This window comes from Bos taurus, chromosome 23, assembly GCF_002263795.3.
Source record: "Bos taurus isolate L1 Dominette 01449 registration number 42190680 breed Hereford chromosome 23, ARS-UCD2.0, whole genome shotgun sequence".
Lineage (NCBI taxonomy): Eukaryota > Metazoa > Chordata > Mammalia > Artiodactyla > Bovidae > Bos > Bos taurus.
Genome location: NC_037350.1, coordinates 37,217,276 through 37,237,829, shown reverse-complemented (window position 1 = coordinate 37,237,829; position 20,554 = coordinate 37,217,276). Strand labels below are relative to the sequence as shown.

At 37.6% G+C, this 20,554-nt stretch overlaps 1 protein-coding gene across 6 annotated transcripts in view; it reads left to right on the top strand.

Moving 5' to 3' along the window:
* CDKAL1 (CDK5 regulatory subunit associated protein 1 like 1) overlaps nt 1-20,554 on the top strand; it is a 739,806-nt gene that overhangs the window by 234,588 nt on the left and 484,664 nt on the right. For all 6 annotated transcript variants that reach the window (XM_059880369.1, NM_001192691.1, XM_059880368.1 and 3 more), the window contains one exon: nt 10,720-10,840. In XM_059880369.1, coding sequence (XP_059736352.1) covers nt 10,720-10,840 — 121 coding nt within the window. The remainder of the gene's footprint in view (nt 1-10,719; nt 10,841-20,554) is intronic.

Here is a 20,554-nt window from a genome sequence, read left to right as displayed (position 1 = left end):
TGTGCATTAGTGTATTGTGATGTGATATAAAATGTGCTTCCTCTTTGTTTTCCTTATATTTCTACACATGTTTCCCTGTCCACATTTCTGCAGAAAGGCAGTGATAATGCCTATCACAAGGGGTTGAGGACCATGAGTGTGAATTTAAAGCCAATAAGCAAGTGCCAGATGCCCCTTTCCCTACCTTCCTTCCTTTGAGGCTGCTTTTATACTGTTTCCACCTCTCCTCTGTCATATTTTATAATGATTTGAATAATAGCAGGAGGAACTTGACATGTTCATTTGTGATTGGACTTGGGGGTTGGAGCTTCAGTTTTTGAAAGTTGAATGTGGCTTGCAGGTTCTCAATTCTTGTATAATATCATTCTCTCTTTTTTTTTTTTAAGGACCCTTGAATGCCATCTGTTATTAGGTCTGTTATCTCTGCTTTCCATTACTGGTACAGTAATTTGGGGAACATGGGTTTGAGCATGAGCAATGATTAAGTTTTTGCTTTGCTGCCGTGGATGCTTTACTTACTGAAACTGAAGTGTTGAGTAGCTTTACTGCTATAAACGTTAAAGTCTTGGAGCTACTTAACTTTAGAATTCAGGAGAGCCTACTGTAGCCAATGACCTGAGTTTTTAAGAGTCAGTACTAAGGTGGAGTTACTGACATGGGACTGCTCGGACATTTGACTATTTTGATGTACACTTGGTTTAGATTGTGAAAAATACGTTGGCACCATACAAGTCTCCTCTCATTGTCGTAATATCAGTTGTCATATATCCACTTGGAAAAGAGGTAATTAAAACTTACAATTAAGTGCTTTTTGTAATTTGCCTCCAGAGTGTATCTCCATTAATGAAGATACCTTGCTTATGCAGATTGTTTATTATAAGTATTCTTTGTCCAGTGTGATGACTTTAAAATAGTTGCCATTAGTTACACCAATAACGCTGTGAAAATAAAAGAAAAAAATTGCCTGAGAACATTCCATTCCAACATGTTTTCCTCTTTACACCTTCCATAGTTCCAGCTGCTGCTGCTGCTAAGTCACTTTAGTCATGTCCGACTCTGTGTGACCCCATGGACTGCAGCCTACCAGGCTCCTCCATCCATGGGATTTTCCAGGCAAGAGTACTGGAGTGGGTTGCCATTGCCTTCTCCCCATAGTTCCAGATCATACATTAATTTCACATCATTATAATTACAATATAAATACATTTTTGTGCAACAAGAGTTTTGATACTGAAATAACCCTCAAACTTTTAAGGGGGGTTAAGCTTTGTATTCTATTCTTGTCCTGTCTTCCTCTCCAACCCCAAACTCTGAAAATGCATGCTGGTAACATCAGAACTTTAGTAGGCTTTCTTCACTTTTACTTTGATTCACGCTTTGAATTCTGTCTTTTTGGACAATTGATTCTTACTATTCTTCTCTTATTGTCTTTTTTCTAAGTGTCATTGTTCTAGTTAACATTAAAAATTTTCATAATTGCTGAAATCTTAGTAGTTAAAATTGGCACTCAGATTGTACTGATCTTGTGTTTTTGCATCAATTCTGGAATTTCAGGTAAAATTTTCCAGCTTAGATTAGCTGCTTCTCTCACTTAACCCAACTTCTTTGTTTTACTTTGCTCTCTTCTTTTAAGATGACAGCGTTTCAAGAGAGTTACTAAGTGTGACTATTGGAGAATATTGGCTTTCTTGGGAGGAGCCTACACCTAAAGAATGACATTGGTTGGAGTAGAGACAAACTTGGCCAAAGTTTTGTTTTTCTGTGTAATTAAGTAGTTAAAAAGCCTTTGGAGGCTATGCCAAGAAACAATGCCAAGCATTTTGTAGAAAAACAGAGTAAATTGAGCATTGGCTTTCTAATATTCTTAAACCATATTCAAATTGATGGGACTGTATTTACTTAGGTGAGAGTTGTGTTTGTAGTGCATTTACTCGTTTTTAGAAATTTTTGCTTGAGTATCTGTCTGTCTTCTCTTACCCTCTGTCCCCAGCATCGTGTTGGATTGCTTTATTAGGAAGTTTTCCAGGGGGCTGACCCAGAGCTTAGGGTTCAGATAGGTCTTTGGAATGTCTATTAATAGGACTGAATTTGTGTGAAGTGAGAGCAGTTAGTAAGGGATGAAAAAAAATTGGCATGAGGCCTCTCTGGTGGTGGTAGAGGTGGGTGGTCACATATTAAGGAAATAATGAATGACCTTTAAAATTAGGTGGAATGGATGAAATATTGAAGGAAAGTCTGGCTGTTAATAGAGCCGTTAGAAGAAAAAGAAATTAAAGGGAAAAGAAATAAACAATTGAAACACAAGTTGTCAGATTACCAGTGCTTCTGTAATGTGTAATGATATTCTAAGGCTTTTGTACAACTCACTTTAGTTTGAAGAATCAGAGGGGGAAGTTAGATTTTTATATGGAAACATAGTTTCATTAATAAATATGTATTTTTTTTTTTAGGTAGTCCTATTTCTATCACTCTGTGTGTGTTTCTATTTATATATACACTTATATTCCAGGGGTTGGTATGTTTCTGCTTGTAAATGACCATTATAATTGGATTCCTGATATGTCGACAGATTGGGTTTTCTAGTATGTATGGGTGGGATGTTTTTCCTCAGCTCTAATAACGTTCAGTGTGCAGTTAGCCCTGTGAGATTTGGAAAAGATTATTTGCTCCTAAAAAATCCAAAACAACATTGAATGTTGATTCAACAAGTATAGCAATTATTGTTCAAAACATGCCCTTTTCATATAGGTTTATCAGTATTATGAATTCACAAGTATGCATAAATAGTGAATTATGTAAAGCAAACTAGCTTTAGGTTCCATACTTTGTAATGTGTAATAATTTTAGCTAATAAAATGGTTTAGTAACATTCTTTACTGAATTAGATCAAATGTAAAAACCAGCACAGAATCAGGGTTTTGTAGCTGATTTATAAATAACTGCTGAAAGCCTCAGGCTTAAAATTAAATTTGGTTTAACAGGGCAAATTTTATGTGACACTTGTAACAACTTAGAGAGATGTTTATTAAAGATGGTTAATAAGCCCACTGAGACATATTTGACCATTATTTAAAGGAGATGAAATGTGAATTTACATTGAAAATTGGAAAGATAAAAGATCTCTGGAAATAGAACATTTGAGTGTGTCCCATTCTACATATAAGGCAATCTTCTTTTTTCATCGTTGCATTAAAACCATACATTTCTGTTTTAATCACTTACATCTTTATTTCTGTCTCCTCAGTGGTCTCATGTTATTATCAGTTGACGTGGTTACCCTGAGCATAATTGTTTCCAACTGTTCCTATTAATACTTCCTCCTCTTATTATGTGTGATTGAAAAAGTGAAAGTTGCTCAGTTGTGTCCGACCCTTTGTGACCCCATGGACTATATAGTCCATGGAATTCTTCAGGCCAGAATATTGGAGTGGGTAGCTGTTCCTTTCTCCAGGGAATCTTTCCAACCCAGGGATCGAACCCAGGTCTCCCACATTGCAGGTGGATTCTTTACCAGCTAAGCCACAAGAGAAGCCCAACAATACTGGAGTGGGTAGCCTATTCCTTCCCCAGGGGATCTTCCCAACCTGGGATTTGAACCGCAGTCTCCTGCATTGCAGGCAGATTCTTTACCACCTGAGCTATCAGGGAAGCCCATTGAAAGGATGTAAAAATTAATATTTTCACTTGGCTTTTCTTTCAAATTCTGTTGTCCTGTTTTCTTTTCTTCCTCTCCTTCTCTTTAGCCACAAAGGGTGATGAAATTCACAGTAGTCACAAAATAAATCAGTATTCATTGAACAGCGTTCTCTTTCCGTTACAGTGCTAGGCATCAGTGACCATCCAGAAGGAATTGAACAGAGAAGCCATGTGTGAGTGTCTAATGGTGGACCATGTGGCTTAGTCCCTTCACAAGTATAGCATGTTCATTTCCAATATAAATTTGCTCTCAGAGTTTCCTTTTTGCCTTCCACATTTTTATTCCTTGAGCATGTTTCCCTTTCCTGAGTCCTTTTTTCCTATCTTTCTGTCCTGCAGATAAACCTTGTTTAAGACTTCTTCAGTTTTATTCTTTATTTTGCCAAATTTCAATTTGTTTTAGAGGGTAATACTGATACATACTCATATAATGGATAATGATTTGTATTAAGAGTATATGTTTTTATTCTGTGGTCTGTAGATATAAGGAGTTAATTTGATGCAGCAATTCTGTTTGCAAAAAGATTTTTAAAAGAGATGGTATATAACAGTTATAAAAGTTTTATACTGCTAGCCTGTTTTTATTTTTATTTTTAGTAATCATTATGTGATTGAATTTCCTTTCTTTCATCTTTGGCCAGATATAATGAAGGGCTTTTATATTATTTCCTACTTTATTTTTAGTGTAGTATATTTTTTCAATTAAAAAAAAAAAGACCCAGACTGTTGTTAGGTCTGCCACTCTTTAATGAATCATTGGATTGGAAAATAACTCATTATATCATCCGGCAGAGATATGTTCCTTTATTTGCATGTAGATAGTGGAGATGAATAATTTATCAAATGTTATTAGTACGGGCTCATATTGCTGAAGTCTCAGCAGGATATAATGAAATTTGTCTCATGCTAGTATGAAAATAGCATGCCTTTGCATAGTCATTATTGAACTTTTGGCATCTCTCAGAACTATTATGTTATCATGCCAATCTTGCTCACCTCTTCATTAACTGGACTTGTGATGGAAGAGTTGAACTTATCTGAAATCTGTGAAATCTGGTATGCCAAATGCTTGCCTGAGTCGAGCTGTTTCTCCATCAGAGCAAGAATTTTCAGAGTAAATGAAGTACTTAATGTTTCTTATTAAAGTGATTAGTACAAAAAGGCTATGACTAATGGTTTTATTACTTCTAGTCCTGAAAAGCTGTCTGTACAGGAGATGTTTAAGCAATATATCTTTCTGAATTGAGGGATGATGAAACATACATATAATTGCTTATATGAATCTTATATCTGTGCTAATTATGTATTTGAAGTTATTTTAAATAATTGCTTTAAAAAATTTGGCTTTGATTAGCTTGTGGCATGACTGTATGTGAAGGTCAACAAATCTCCCCACAAGCAGCAATAAAACTGGACAAATGGTCAAAAACAAACCATTCTGGCACTGTGGAAATTGACCAATAGCAGTCAGCAAACTGAGAAGTGTTTCTTTGTGGGAACAACTGAACTTTGGGTAAAAACAGTATGAGTCTAAGGTGTTTGTGCTTTCGGTAAGAACAGTGTGAGTCTAAGGTGGTACTGTTATTTTCTTTCCCCAGCTCCATAGGCAAGGTTGTTCACCTAGGGCAGAGCAGGCTGTGAAGACCAGCAGCTTCACTGCTGCACCAAGAAGCCTCAGTTGACTTGGAGAACTGTTTAGACTTTAATGGCAAGTGGCTAGGGGTGAGTAAGTTGGAGGCTGGGGAGCGGGGGTCGGTAGGTAGGGGATGGAGTGTCTCTGACTCTATATACCTGAAGTTGTAGCTTGTTTGGCAGAAGTAGTAGACAGACAGACTAGCCACAGCTTTAGCAGAGACTTCTGGGAAGTGAGACAGAGAGAGGATGCTTGATAACTCTTCACAGACTGAAAGTTGATTAGAGGGTACATGTGCCCAGCAGGGACCAGAGTGGGCCCAAGCCACTTAAACTTACCTGTCTGTTGGAGCTTGCATGCACACCCTGAGAAGGTGGGAGAGGACCCAAAAAAGTCCAGGAGAAAGTAAAAGGTGGGGCAGACTTGAAAATGGCCCTAACATTGAATGCTCTCAGCTCACACACAGATTAGTCAACAACACGTAGTTAGGACTTTTACTGGCTTAAGGCATTTGAGCATATGTTGACTAGTCCTTCACTTAGCTTTGCTATGCAGATAGAGAATTGATTGCTAGAAAGTTATGTCTGGGGGCATAAAAGCCAAAAAAACCAAGAAGGGAGATCAATGGCCGTTCATTGTGGAGACATAGAATTCACAGATTTAGTCCATTGTTTAGTGAATTACTAAACAAAGACAGCAGCAACCTTTAGGAGATAAATTTGAATTGAGAATTGCTGCAATATATTACCTAAAATTTCTAATATTTAATAGAATATTATAATAGATATAAAGAAACCAAATATACATGTAAGTGAGCCACTTTGCTATGTAGCAGACATTAAACACAACTTTGTAAATCAACTATGCTTCAATGAAATGAAAACAAAACCAAGTATAACCATAATCAAGGTGGGACAAAGCAATAAGTATCAATTGTCTTTGGCCAGAAGTGGTGGATTTAGAAGACAGAGACTTGATAGAACTAAGTGAAGTGATGTTAAAAGTCTTAAGAAAAGGATGATGACAGTGACTTGAATAAAGAATTACAAAATAATGGAAATTATATGAGAACCAGTGGAAAATCTGAAGTTGAAAAGTACAGTACCTGAAGTGAAACATGCATTAGAGAGGTTCAACTGCAGATCTAAGATGGCAGAAGAACATTTGTGGATAGACTAGGAGAAAGACCAGGCTTAGGTAGAAGAGCAGATGAAAAATGAGAAAGGCCTCAGAGACCAGTGGGACATCTGACACACCAACAGATGTATCATCATGGGAGTCACAAAAGAATCCAATAAAAAAGCAATAACAACAACAACATTTTTTAACAGTACTGGATGAAAACTTCCAGAAGTTGATGAAAACTGTTACTTTTGGATCCAAAAAGCTAAGTGAGTTCCATGTGGAAAAATCCCAGAGATCTGCACCTATGCACATCATAGTCATCGTTGAAAGAGAGGGAAAATCTTTATTGCATAAGACAAATTACATATTAATACTATGTGTGAGAGAACAAAAAGATTAATGGTTGACTTCTCATCAGAAGCAACAGAGGTCAAAGACAGTGGAGTGATGCATTCGGTACTCAGAGAACAAAACTGTCAACCAAGATTTCTATATTTAGCAAAAGTATCCTTCACAAATAACAGCAAACTAAAGACATTTCCAAATACCAATTTTTCTTGGTTTATAGGAAATATTAAAGATAATTTTTCAGGCAGAAAGTGGTGCCAAATTGGAAATTCCCAGGAGGAAATGAAGAGTGCTAGAAGTGGTGATTTGGAGAAGGCAGTGGCACCCCACCCCAGTACTCTTGCCTGGAAAATCCCATGGACGGAGGAGCCTGGTGGGCTGCAGTCCATGGGGTTGCTAAGAGTCAGACATGATTGAGTGACTTCAATTTCACTTTTTACTTTCATTCATTGGAGAAGGAAATGGCAACCCACTCCAGTGTTCTTGCCTGGAGAATCCTAGGGATGGTGGAGCCTGGAGAATCCTAGGGATGGTGGAGCCTGGTGAGCTGCTGTCTATGGGGTCGCACAGAGTTGGATGCGACTGAAGCGATTTAGCAGCAGCAGAAGTGGTGATTATGTGGGTAAATATATTGTACTCTGTACATGGTATTTTTAACATTTTAAAAAACATGCAATTGTATAAAACAACAATTCTAGCATTATATTTTTGGGTTTATACAACTATTTGAGGGCTTCCCTGGTGCCTCAGATGGTAAAGAATCTGCCTGCAATGCAAGGGACCCAGCTTTGATCCCTGGGTTGGGAAGATCCCTTAGAGAAGGGAATGACTGGCCACTCTCTCCAGTATTCTTGCCTGGAGAATTCCATGGACAGAGGAACTTGGCAGGCTACAGTCCATGGGGTTGCAAAGAGTTAGACATGACTGAGCAACTGAACTGAACTGATGTTAATATATGTGATGACAATAGCACAAAGGAGGAAGAAGGAAAAGAAATGAAGCGGGGACAGTTGAATATCTGTGTGCAAAAATAAAGTTAGACCTTTATTAAAACAAAAAAAGTAACACAGTGGGCCCTAGACCCAATTATTAAAATGAAAATGATATAACTTGCAGAAGAAAATGTAGGAGAAATCTTTGGGCTTTTGGTCTAGTCAAAGAGTTCTTAGATATGACACCCAAAGCATGAGCTATAAAATAAAATATAGGTAAGTTGAGCTTCATTAAATTTAAAAAAGCTTCAGTTTTCAAAATATGCTATCATGAAAGTGAAACTCTAAGCCACAGACTGAGAAAATATTTACAAATCATATATGTCATAAAGGTCATATAACCAGAATATGTAAAGAATTCTTATAATTCAATAATAAGACAAACACTACAACTAAAATATTGGCAAAATACTAGAGTAGACATCTCTCAGAGAAAGAGAGCCCAGTAGGGTGTGTGTGTGTGTGTGTAAAAGCAGGTATTATTATGTTACTTGTTCCCACCATCATGGAGGCTGAGAATTCCCAATGTCTGTAGTCAACAAGATGAAGACTCCAGAGACCTGATGTGTAGTTCTGGTCCAAGCCCAAAGGCCAGAGAATCAGGAGAGTTGACAGTGTAAGTTCTGGTAGGCAACTGGGAAGGCATGAGACCCCAGAAGATCTAATATTTCAGTCTGAGTCTGAAGGCTGGCAAAGACTGCTTACTCAGCTCAGTAGTCAGATGGGAGGAGTTCCCTCTTACTCAGCCTTTTTGTTCTATTCAAGTCTTTGATTAATTGCACTAGGCCTACCAGTGTTAGGCTGAGCAATCTGCTTTACTCAAGTCTACTAATTCAAATATCAGTCTCATGCAGAAACACCCCCACAGACACACCCAAAATAGTGTTTGGCTAAATGTCTGGGCACCCTGTGGCCCAGTCAACTTTACGTATAAAATTTACCATTACAGTTGGCTAATCACATGAAAAGGTGTTCAGTATCATTATCATCATGTAATGCATAGTCACTCAAAGCACAGTAATATACCATTACATGCTCACTGGAATAGCTGTTCTCAGAAGTTACAGTATAAGGTCTTGGTGATGTGGAGAAACTCAAACCTTCATACATTGCTGGTGGGATGTAAAATGGTAGTACTTTCAAAAACAGTTTTTTCTTATAAAATTTAAATTTACAGCATAACCCACAATTTTCCTGGATATCTATCCAAGAGAAATGAACACATATATATGCATGAAGATCTGTATTCAGATATTCATAGAAGCATTATTATAAAAGGTTAATTGGAAACAGTCCAAATGTTCATCAGCTGGTTGATAGGTTAACAAAATGTATCTTTGGTATGGGAGCAGGGATAGACTATAAATAAGCTTGAGGGAATTTTGGAGGTGATGTTCTAAATGTTCTAAAAATGGGTCATGATGACTGTACAGCTGTATAAGTTTATTTAAAATTGTTGAATTGTGTATGTACAATGGGTGAGTTATACAGGATGTACCTCAGTGATATTATTAAAAAAATCATATGTATATATATATAAATAAAATGGCAAAGTAAATACGGAAAATAATAATTAGGAAATATCAAGCAGATGGAAATTCTTTGTTCAGTTCTTCCAACTTGTCTGTAAGTCTACAGTTTTTTTATTTTTATTTTTTTTAATTTTATTTTATTTTTAAACTTTACATAATTGTATTAGTTTTGCCAAATATCAAAATGAATCCGCCACAGGTATACATGTGTTCCCCATCCTGAACCCTCCTCCCTCCTCCCTCCCCATACCATCCCTCTGGGTCGTCCCAGTGCACTAGCCCCAAGCATCCAGTATCGTGCATCGAACCTGGACTGGCAACTCGTTTCTTACATGATATTTTACATGTTTCAATGTCATTCTCCCAAATCTTCCCACCCTCTCCTTCTCCCACAGAGTCCATAAGACTGTTCTATACATCAGTGTCTCTTTTGCTGTCTCGTACACCGGGTTATTGTTACCATCTTTCTAAATTCCATATATATGCATTAGTATACTGTATTTATGTTTTTCCTTCTGGCTTACTTCACTCTGTATAATAGGCTCCAGTTTCATCCACCTCATTAGAACTGATTCAAATGTATTCTTTTTAATGGCTGAGTAATACTCCATTGTGTATATGTACCACAGCTTAATTCAGAATTTTAATGGGTCTTAGTGTTCTGATTCTTTTGTAATGGTTTTGAAAAATTGTTTAAAAACTTTTTTTTCTTAAATATCCAACCCTCATGTGTCATTTTATCTCAGCTTTTTATTTTTTACTTCTTTGATTGACAGTTTACCTTGAGCAGATGATCTGCTTTTGCACTTGGCCTTCAGGACCAGTGCCCAAGTGAACCCTTCCTACTGTCTATACATGTCTGTGTTAGAGACCACTCAGACCTGTGGAATGACACTCTGAAGATATTCCTGTTTCTCTCATCTGTGCAGTATAAATGTGCAAATATTCTAAGCAAGGCGCTTATGACTGGAGGACTTGGCCACAGCTGCCTTTCCCTTTGGTAGTATTACTTAAGGTCAATGATTATATCTTCTCTGGGTCATTTTGTTTGTTTTCTTCTTTTTATTTTTTTTAATTTTTTTTTTTGGCCTGGTTACCAGCCAGTGGGTCTGTCGGAAGCGCGAGGGGCTCTGCGAAAGCAGCAGAGAATCCGCTAGCTCACCACAGGCTGGTCGCCATCATCGTGACTCGCCGAGACGCACCCTCCCCCCACCACCCTAAAAACCTGGGGGATGGGGCCGGGCTGGCGGAGCGCGCAGGCGTAGGGTGCCTGTTTTCTTCTTTTTATAAAAGAAAAAGTTAAATGCGAATATCAACAGATTTGTTGAAAGCAGTAAATTAAAGTGATGTTGTATGACTCATGCTCACATATATTTATGTGCTTTATTTGAAGGTCACTCTGTGAGACTGTTGGGTCAGAAAAAGGATAATGGAAAACGTTTGGGGGGAGCACGACTGGATTTGCCAAAGATTAGGAAGAATCCACTCATCGAAATCATTTCCATCAATACTGGGTAAGCTTCTCTTGCATTTACTCGTTAAACATTCGGTGTACTCTAGTTTTTGTTTGTTTGTTTGTTTTCCTGGCTATATGATATAGGAAAGTAATTGAACATTTCCATGGGAAAGAAAAATAAAAAATGAATTTTTTAAAGAATCATACCAGAATATCATTCCCTCTAAAATGTTCCCTGTACACAGTTACGCTTATATTTGCAGCAAACATTTTTGTCTTTATAAAGATAAAAAATAAAAAAATTAACATTATTCTAACTTTTCCTTTTTGGTTATAAACACGGATTTTATTTTTCAGCTCTGCCCTTGGATAAAATCTTTTTAAGAAGAGTATTTCATTCTGTAAAATGGTTACTACACCCATCATCTTTGACTATTTTTTGAGTGGGTTTTATAGTAAACATTGCCCAAGATCCTAACCATATTCTGATTCTTAACTATCTGAAATGAAGGTTTTTCAGTGTTACTTTTATGAGCCTTAAACTGCAAATAAATACACATTGTGACTGGATATCAAGCACTCTGAGTTCTGCCTGACTCTTAACTCCTGGAATAACCAGTCATACTTGGTTTTATTTCCTTTTGTTTAAATTATGACTGCATCTGATAAAGTTACTTATTTCCCACTTTGATCTACATTATCATAGGCTGATAATAAACTTAAATTTAAACCTCTAGGGGTCCCTCCATTTATGCATCTGCCTCACATTTCCCACAGATTTAAGCCTTCCTGCTCCTTTAAAATTTTATCTTCCTTCCCTCTTTTAAAAAATTGTTCTTTACCTGCCCTTTGCTTTCTTCATGCTCTTTCCCATTGAGAACAGGTGAACTTATCTTTCCTGCTTCAGCATCTTCCTGCCTCTTTCCCAGCCCGTGCCATCCTTTACCCCTACACTATGGCAACTGTCTTGTCACTGGTCATCTTTGCTCTTGTCTCATCACCTTCTGGTTCATCCCACCACTGCGACCAAAGACCAAGGAATGTTGATTTTTCCCTAAAAGCCCTGGAGGCCTTTCAGCTGACTTTGTGAACTTGTCCAGGACTAACTCTGGCTCTGTGTGGAAGATTCAGAACCTTCCCCCCAGCCCCAAGCAAGTCTTATGACTTCTCCACTCACTTCGGGCAATCCTGCTGACACTGTTGTGTGCACCTGTCTTTGGGTGGCTGCTTGTTCCTCCCTCATGCCCAGACTGAATACCTTCCTTTACACCTACAGCATTGCCTGTTTGCCTTGATTGTGGCACTTTTCAGAAGGTATAATTTGTATTTTCTACTGCATCATGAGCATCGTGAGTTTAGAAAGTATTTCAGTTGTCACTGTTACTACCTCTGACTTCAGTGTCTAGTACAAAGTGAGTACTCGATAAATGTTGAATTAATGTTGTATTTTTAAATTATTTCTGATTTATTTGGCCATGTGTTTTTCAAAATTTCCCCTAGGTAGCCATTGTAAATGCATTAAGTTAAATTTCTTCCCCTATATTATAACTTAACATTGTCTTCTCTTGGACTTAGTGTTTCTTAAAATGAGGCTGTGGACTTTTTCAAGCTTGCTGGATATTTCCTTTCATGTTCTCATCCTCTTACATCTCTCATATTACTGTATAGGAAAGCCCCTTAGTAAGTAAATCAGCAAACATTCTTCCACTGTTAAGAGGATTCAGTTCATACTGTCACTCCTTGAGGTAAGAGTTTCTAAACTTCTCCGACTGCTAATCGTTCTCCGGAGTCAGTTGGAGCCTTATCACTTGTTCCCAGATGAAAGCATCTCTGTGACTATTTGTCAACGATATCACTCTTAACACCTTTACCTTGATTTTTTTTTAAACCTCTGATAGAACTCATAGCTTTTTTTTTTCGTTTATATTTAAATATTTTAAGAGTTCTATGGGTAATTATTTCTTTCAAGTGAAAATGATCACCTCGATCAAAATCTTACACTTTTCAAAGTTTTATGGCTTTCAAATTAAATATGGATATACAAATTTCATTTAAATGTTGTATTTATCAGTTAGGGAAAGGATTCCATTTGTAACAAATTTCATTCCATGTATTGGTAAATTATCAAAGTAACTTTTTAAAATTTAAATTTATTTATTTTAATTGGAGGCTAATTACTTTACAATATTGTATTGGTTTTGCCATACAGTTTTACAGTTCTAACTTAAAATGTAAAAGGGTATATTAGTTGATTTAGCCAAGAAACAAATTGAAACTCTCAGATCATGCTAGATTGTGGATGAGCTGAGATGACTATTTATTTGATCATATTGTGTATAATATGAGTACCTTTATTTCTTAAATAACACTTATCTTTTCCTTCTATACTGTCCCAATTTTATGTTCAATTATTCATCCTACTCATGTTTGCTGTATTGCATGTATAAATTTGGTCCACTCTGTTCCTTGTCCCAATTTACAATGTTCTTTTTTTTTTTTTTTGAGATGAACCTTTTGAGGTCAGCTGCCCCTTGTCCAATGTCACTCTTATTTCTAGACTGTCCCTTATGGGGTAAGGACTCCTTGTAGACATAAATAGGCACATGTTTGTCTAATAGGATGATAAAGCTATAGGGATATGACTCAATACAAGTGAGAATAAAATTAATCATTGCTAATGTATATATCAGTGCTAAAGAATATTCAAACTACCATACAATTGTGCTCATTTCACATGCTAGCAAGGCAATGCTCAAAAATCCTTTAAGCTAAACTTTAGCAGTACATGAACCAAGAACTTCCAGATGTACAAGCTGGATTTAGAAAAGGCAGAGGAACCAGAGATCGAATTGCCAACATTCATTGGATCATAGAGAAAGCAAGGGATTTCCAGAAAAACATCTGCTTCATTGACTACACTAAAGCCTTTGACTGTGTGAATCACAACAAACTGTGGAAAATTCTGAAAGAGATGGGGATACCAGACCAACTTGCCTGTCTCCTGAGAAACCTGTCTTCTGTATGAGGGTCAAGAAGTAACGGTTCGAACCGGACATGGAACATCAGACTGGTTCCAAATTGGGCAAGGAGTATGACTAAACAATAGCAACAACAATGTATGTTGCTTAATATGTGCCAGACACAATTCTGTGAAATGCGTACTTTTTCCTGTATTTAATCCTCAGAAGAGCCCAGGAGATTTTTTTTAGTAGATGAGGAAACTAGGTTACAGAGAAGTTTGGTGACTTCACATTGTCCTGCAGCTAGTAGGTGGCCGAGACTGTGACTTATCCACTGTTCCCATCAGGTATTTTTGTGGGTTCATAGGAACAAGGGGTCATATCAAGTGAGGGGACAGAATAATCTTTGCCTTATAATAACATTTGCAATGCTACACACACACACACACACACACACACACACACACACACACACACACACACACACTGCACATCAGTATCTGTAGGCCACCCATGTTTCTTGCCTGTGGTTCTGATATCAACCCAGCACACACACACACACCCCCCCCACACACCACCACCACACACACACACATACACACACACACACACACACAGCACATCAGTATCTGTAGGCTACCCATGTTTCTTGCCTGTGGTTCTGATAGCAACCCAGCCAGGAAGGAACAAGTGCCTAGGTGGTAGTTTTGGGAATGAAAAGCTAGGGTGGCAGAACTGTGAAATGGTTAAGAAGATGGGCTTTGGCATTCTTCAGTGGATTTATTTGTTACCATGGAGCTAGAAGTTCCAAAGAGCGGTTGGAGGTAGAAGTACAAAGCTGAAAAGAAGCCTTAGTTGGAGGGGGTGAGAATTGAGGTCATTGAAGGTGAATGGTCAGTGCCTGTGTACAGAAAATAAAAGAAGAGAGAGGAATTATTTATGAAGTAGAACTAGTCAGAGGTGAAGGTTTTATGAATGTGTAATGTCTAACTATTACTTCTGATTCCTTAAGGAGAAGTAATACTGGGATTGTTGTTGCTCTTCAGTTGCTAAGTCCTGTCCAACTCTTTGCAAACCTATGAACTGCAGCACACCAGGCTCCCCTGTCCTTCACTATCTCCTGGACTGCTCAAACTCATGTCCATTCAGTCGGTGATGCAGTCCAACCATCTCATCCTCTGTCACCCCCTTCTCTTCCTGCCCTCAATCTTCCCCAGCATCAGGGTCTTTTCCAATGAATTAGCTCTTCACATCAGGTGAATAAAATATTGGAGCTTCAGCATCAGTCCTTTCAATGAATATTTAGGGTGAATTTCCTTTAGGATTGATTGGTTTGATCTCTTTGCTGTCCAAGCAATTCTTAAGAGTCTTCTCCATCACCACAGTTCAAAGACATCAGTTCTTCAATGCTTAGCCTTCTTTATGGTCCAACTTTCACATCTGTACATGACTACTGGAAAAACCATAGCTTGACTAAATGGACCTTTGTCAGCAGAGTATGGTCTTTGCTTTTTAATATGCTGTCTAGGTTTGTCACAGCTTTCCTTCCAAGGGGCAAGTGTCTTAATTGCATAGGTGAACCACTTTGAAAGAGCGGGAAAATTAGAAATTTTGTTAGAAATTAGTAGGCTTTGCTAAACGATGATTACTGTTTGGAGGAGTTCAACTATAAAGTGAGAGAGATGGTCTTCAGAAAGATTTTTCTGAGCTTGTTTATAGAGGCAGAGAGGTAAGGATTAGAAATATATTGACAGAAACTGAACAGGGACAGTTGTGAAATAGGTAGATAGGTAAGTGCTGGGAGAAAGATGCTTTCATAATTCCTTAGAGATAGGATTTAAGGACATAAGTTTAATTGTAGAACTTATCACTTCATTTTTCTTAAAGATTTTCACTGATTTAGAGAAAGATGTCCAGTCCCTCCATGCCGTCAGGCAGGATGGAGGGTGGAGGTTCTGTGTCACATTCCTTTATGCTGTGGTTGATACATTAATGCCATGGTCTCTTTTTGACGCCACTGACTTCAGATACAGCCAGTGCTTGATCAGAACAACACCCACCTAGGATTTATCACTTTTCTTCTTCCCCTCTTTTCTGCCTTTGATGGTAATGTTCAGCTGATATTCTACCCTTGGCATTTTCTGTAAACTGGAAGCCATATACAATCTGAGATTCTAATTAAATATTTGGCCAGAAATAATCTTGTTTCTGAGGATATATTTAATGAAATTTGAAGATGCATCCAGAGTGTTTTTTTGTTTCTAATTTTTTTTTCCCTTTCATTACATTCATGGAGTGAGGTCATGGTTCTGACACACAGGAGAGTAGGAAATCTGTGGATATTTATGTAGAAGCGTATCAGTCAAGTGTTCTGGTCAGTATAATGGGGAGTCAACATGTGCATAAAAGGAGGAAGTATGCTGAGGTTGAAAAGCTCAGTGTTTTGTCCAGGGACCCCATTTATGTGATTGCTTTATTTGGTTATTTATTGTTTAGTAGTGAGAATGGAGTGTGGAGATAGAACATAGTGCTGGGGACAAAAGGTTAAAAATCAGAAATTGGGCCATAAAGAAAATCTCTGGTTCATTTTGCCTTCTCTGTCACTATTAAAGTCATCATTTTTGACAGTCCCTTGGCAATTTTTGTTCTTCCGAAGCCAGGAGTTGGATGCTGCTCAGAGGTTCTGATATGAGGTATGTCATTTTTTAGACACTACTATCAGATTATCACCAATTTGAAGGGATAATCCTCCACAAGGCTAAACACGTCTTAGAAAATACCCTCTGACCCTGTAATACTTTACTGATACTTTCTCTTTTAAAATTTATCTTGTCTTTCTTGTTATTTGCCATCTGCCAGACATAAAATGATGGTATATGGGAACTTTTAAGGGGAATCTAATTTTTTTGAAATTACATACTTCAATTCATTTTCATTTTTAAAGTATCTGTTACTTCCCCTCCCCGCCCCATGACACTTGAGCTTTGGGAAAATAAACTAATTTGGATGTTTTAACTTTTTTCTGTAATGTCCAGAATTTATAAGTCCCTATTCCAGAGCTAGATAGGTAGGTGACTGAATGAATGAAAGAGCAAAAGTGCGAATTTCTCTCATATAAGTGATGTTATTTTTAGAGACACAGAATTACTAGTAACATTTGGTTATCTTTCTGGTTCTAATGGTAAAACATGAAGTAGTTATTAACTTGATATAATCACAATGCATTTGAAAATACAATGATTATTGCTTACCACATTACCAGGTATTGTGTTAGATATTATGACATATACAAAGATAAACATTTCTGGAGTCAAAAGGTGACCAATACTGACTGAAATAATCTAAAACATGAGCACATGTATACCTGTGATGGATTCATTTTGATATTTGGCAAAACTAATACAATTATGTAAAGTTTAAAAATAAAATAAAATTTAAAAATAAATAAATAAATAAAACACGAGGCTCTAAATGCAGAGTAAATAGCACCTCCTCTGTGGGGAGCTTATTCTGTTCCATATTCTGGGGAATGAATGCTCATAGGTTCCAGCATGACCCTCGTCTAGGGGTGAGGGTACACAGCAGTGACTCCTGAGACCTCTGGAGGTAAGAGATGTGAGACCCTCAGTTATCTTCTCACTGCCCTTCTATGAGATGTGACAGCCACACAGAGAAATGGTCATCTTTTCCTTGACCTTTGTCATCAAACAAGACTACTGCCCTTATCAGTACATACGTGGAAAATGTAAACCTCAAATGCTGTTTTTTAATGTTACTTTTAAATTATAGCTTTCAGAAAATAATGTTCTGTTTAGAAAAAATTTTTGGAGGCATTTAATTGTAAGTGTTCTTATAAAGCTTGAATTAAGGTTCCAAAGAGATCCTTGGAGGGTTGAATATATGCAGTATCACACTTTTGTTAGGCTGAATCTTTCTAATATTTTGTAATTTGTTAATATCTTAGCATAGTGTTGATAAATAAGATGTTCTTTTTTGCTCAGTTATACTGTACTGTTCTGTTCACATGTCTTGATTGTATTAACTATGTCCCTATTCTGAATCTGCTCTCCTGAGAAAAGTTCCCTAAGCCTGGTGCCATCCTCAGAGACATTCAGGTCCCGACACCTTTCTCTAGGAGACTGTATCTCAAGATAAAACATGTTCCAAAAAGCATTCAGCAGACTTAATAGTCACTCATTTACTTAACATTTATGGGTCAGAATCTTTTTTTTACATATAGACCACTGATTGACTATAAATTAATGTAAGTCAATTTTGTCATGTGTAACTCTAGAGGTTTTTTGATGGACAGTAGTAGCTACCAATGAGGATTAGTTTGCTTTCTACAACCCAGCTGTCAGGTTATAATGAAAGCAAGTCCCAGCGCAAAATCTGCAATCAGAGTTTAAGTAAACTGGCACCTTCTACCTGTTCTGGGTGATTAAATCAGACCTTGCAGGAAAGGGTCACTTGAGTCAGATGAGACAGTATGATTAGCCTCAGGCAGCCAGAATCCTCTACCCAGTGTCGAGAGTGAGTGTAAAGGAGGGACCAAGACAGAATAGTGTCCTTAAGGATCAAACTGTTTCCATTGTTTCCCCATCTATTTGCCATGAAGTGATGGGACGGGATACCATGATCTTTGTTTTCCGAATATTGAGTTTTAAGCCAACTTTTTCACTCTTTTCTTTCATTTTCATCAAGAGGTTCGTTAGTTCTCACTTTCTGCCATAAGGATGGTGTCATCTGCATATCTGAGGCTATTGATATTTCTCCTCGCAGTCTTGATTTCAGCTTGTGCTTCATCCAGCCTGGCATTTCACCTGATGTACTCTGCATATAAGTTAAATAAGCAGGGTGACAATAAACAGCCTTGATGTATTCCTTTCCCTATTTGGAGCCAGTCTGTTGTTCCATGTCCAGTTCTAACTCCTGGATGCAGGTCAGGTGGTCTGGTATTCTCATCTCTTGAAGAATTTTCCACAGTCTGTTGTAATCCACAGTCAAAGGCTTTGGCGTAGTCAATAAAACAGAAGCAGATGTTTTTCTGGAAGTCTCTTCTTTTTCGATGATCCAGCGGATGTTGGCAATTTGATCTCTGGTTCTTCTGCCTTTTCTAAATCCATCTTGAACATCTGAAGTTCATGGTTCAAGTACTGTTGAAGCCTTGCTTGGAGAGTTTGAGCATTACTTTGCTAGCTTATGAGATGAGTGCAATTGTGTGGTAGTTTAAACATACTTTGGCATTGCCTTTTTTTGGGATAGGAATGAAACTGACCTTTTCCAGTCCTGTGGCCATTGCTGAATTTTCCAAATATGCTGGAATATTGAGTGCATCACTTTCACAGCATCATCTTTTAGGATTTGAAACAACTCAACTGGAATTCCATCACCTCCACTAGCTTTGTTCGTAGTGAAGCTTCCTAAGACCCACTTGACTTCACACTCAAGAATGTCTGGCTCTAGGTTAGTGATCACACCATGTGGTTATCTGGGTCATGAAGATCTTTTTTGTATAGTTCTTTTGTGTATTCTTACCACCTCTTCTCAATATATTCTGCTTCTGTTAGGTCCTTCTAACGTCTAAAGAACGTTTCTGTCCTTTATTGTGCCCATCTTTGCATGAAATATTCCTTTGGTATCTATAATTTTCTTGAAGAGATCTCTAGTCTTTCCCATTCTGTTGTTTTCCTCTTATTTTTTTGCATTGATCACTAAGGAAGGCTTTCTTATCTCTACTTGCTATTCTTTGGAGTTCTCCATTCAAATGGGTATATCTTTCCTTTTCTCCTTTGCTTTTTGCTTTTCGTCATTTCACAGCTATTTGTAAGGCCTCCCCAGACAGCCATTTTGCCTTTTTGCATTTCTTTTTCTTGGAGATGGTCTTGATCACTACCTCTTGTACAGTATCAAAAACCTCTGTCCATTGTTCGTCAGGCTCTCTATCAGCTCTGATCCCTTGAATCTTTTTGTCACTTCCACTGTATAATTGTATGCGATTTGATTTAGGTCATACCTGAATGGTCTAGTGGTTTTCCCTACTTTCTTCACTTTAAGTCTGAATTTGGCAATAAGGAGTTCATGATCTGAGCCACAGTCAACTCCCGGTCTTGTTTTTGCTGACTGTATAGAGCTTCTCCATCTTTGACTGCAAAGAATATAATCAGTCTGATTTCGGTGTTGACCATCTAGTGATGTCCTTGTCATCTCTTGTGTTGTTGGAAGAGAGTGTTTACTATGATCAGTGCGTTCTCTTGGCAAAACTCTGTTACCCTTTGACCTGCTTCATTTTGTACTACAAGGTCAAATTCGCCTGTTACTCTCAGTATCTCTTGACTTCCTACTTTTGCATTCCAGTCCCTTGTAATGAAAAGGACATCTTTTTTGGGTGTGTGTTCTAGAAGATCTTGTAGATCTTCATAAAACCATTCAGGTTCAGCTTCTTCAGCATTACTTGGTTGGGGCATAGACTTGGATTAATGTGATATTGAATGGTTTGCCTTGGAAACAAACAGATAATTCGGTCATTTTTGAAATTGCACTCAAGTACTGCATTTAGACTCTTGTTGACTGTGAGGGCTACTCCATTTCTTCTAAGGGATTCTTGCCCACAATAGTAGATATAATGGTCATCTGAACTAAAATCTCCTATTCCACTCCATTTTAGTTCACTGATTCCTAAGATGTTGATGTTCACTCTTGCCATCTCCTCTTTGATCACTTCCAATTAAAAGACGCTTACTCCTTGGAAGGAAAGTTATGACCAACCTAGATAGCATATTCAAAAGCAGAGACATTACTTTGCCAACAAA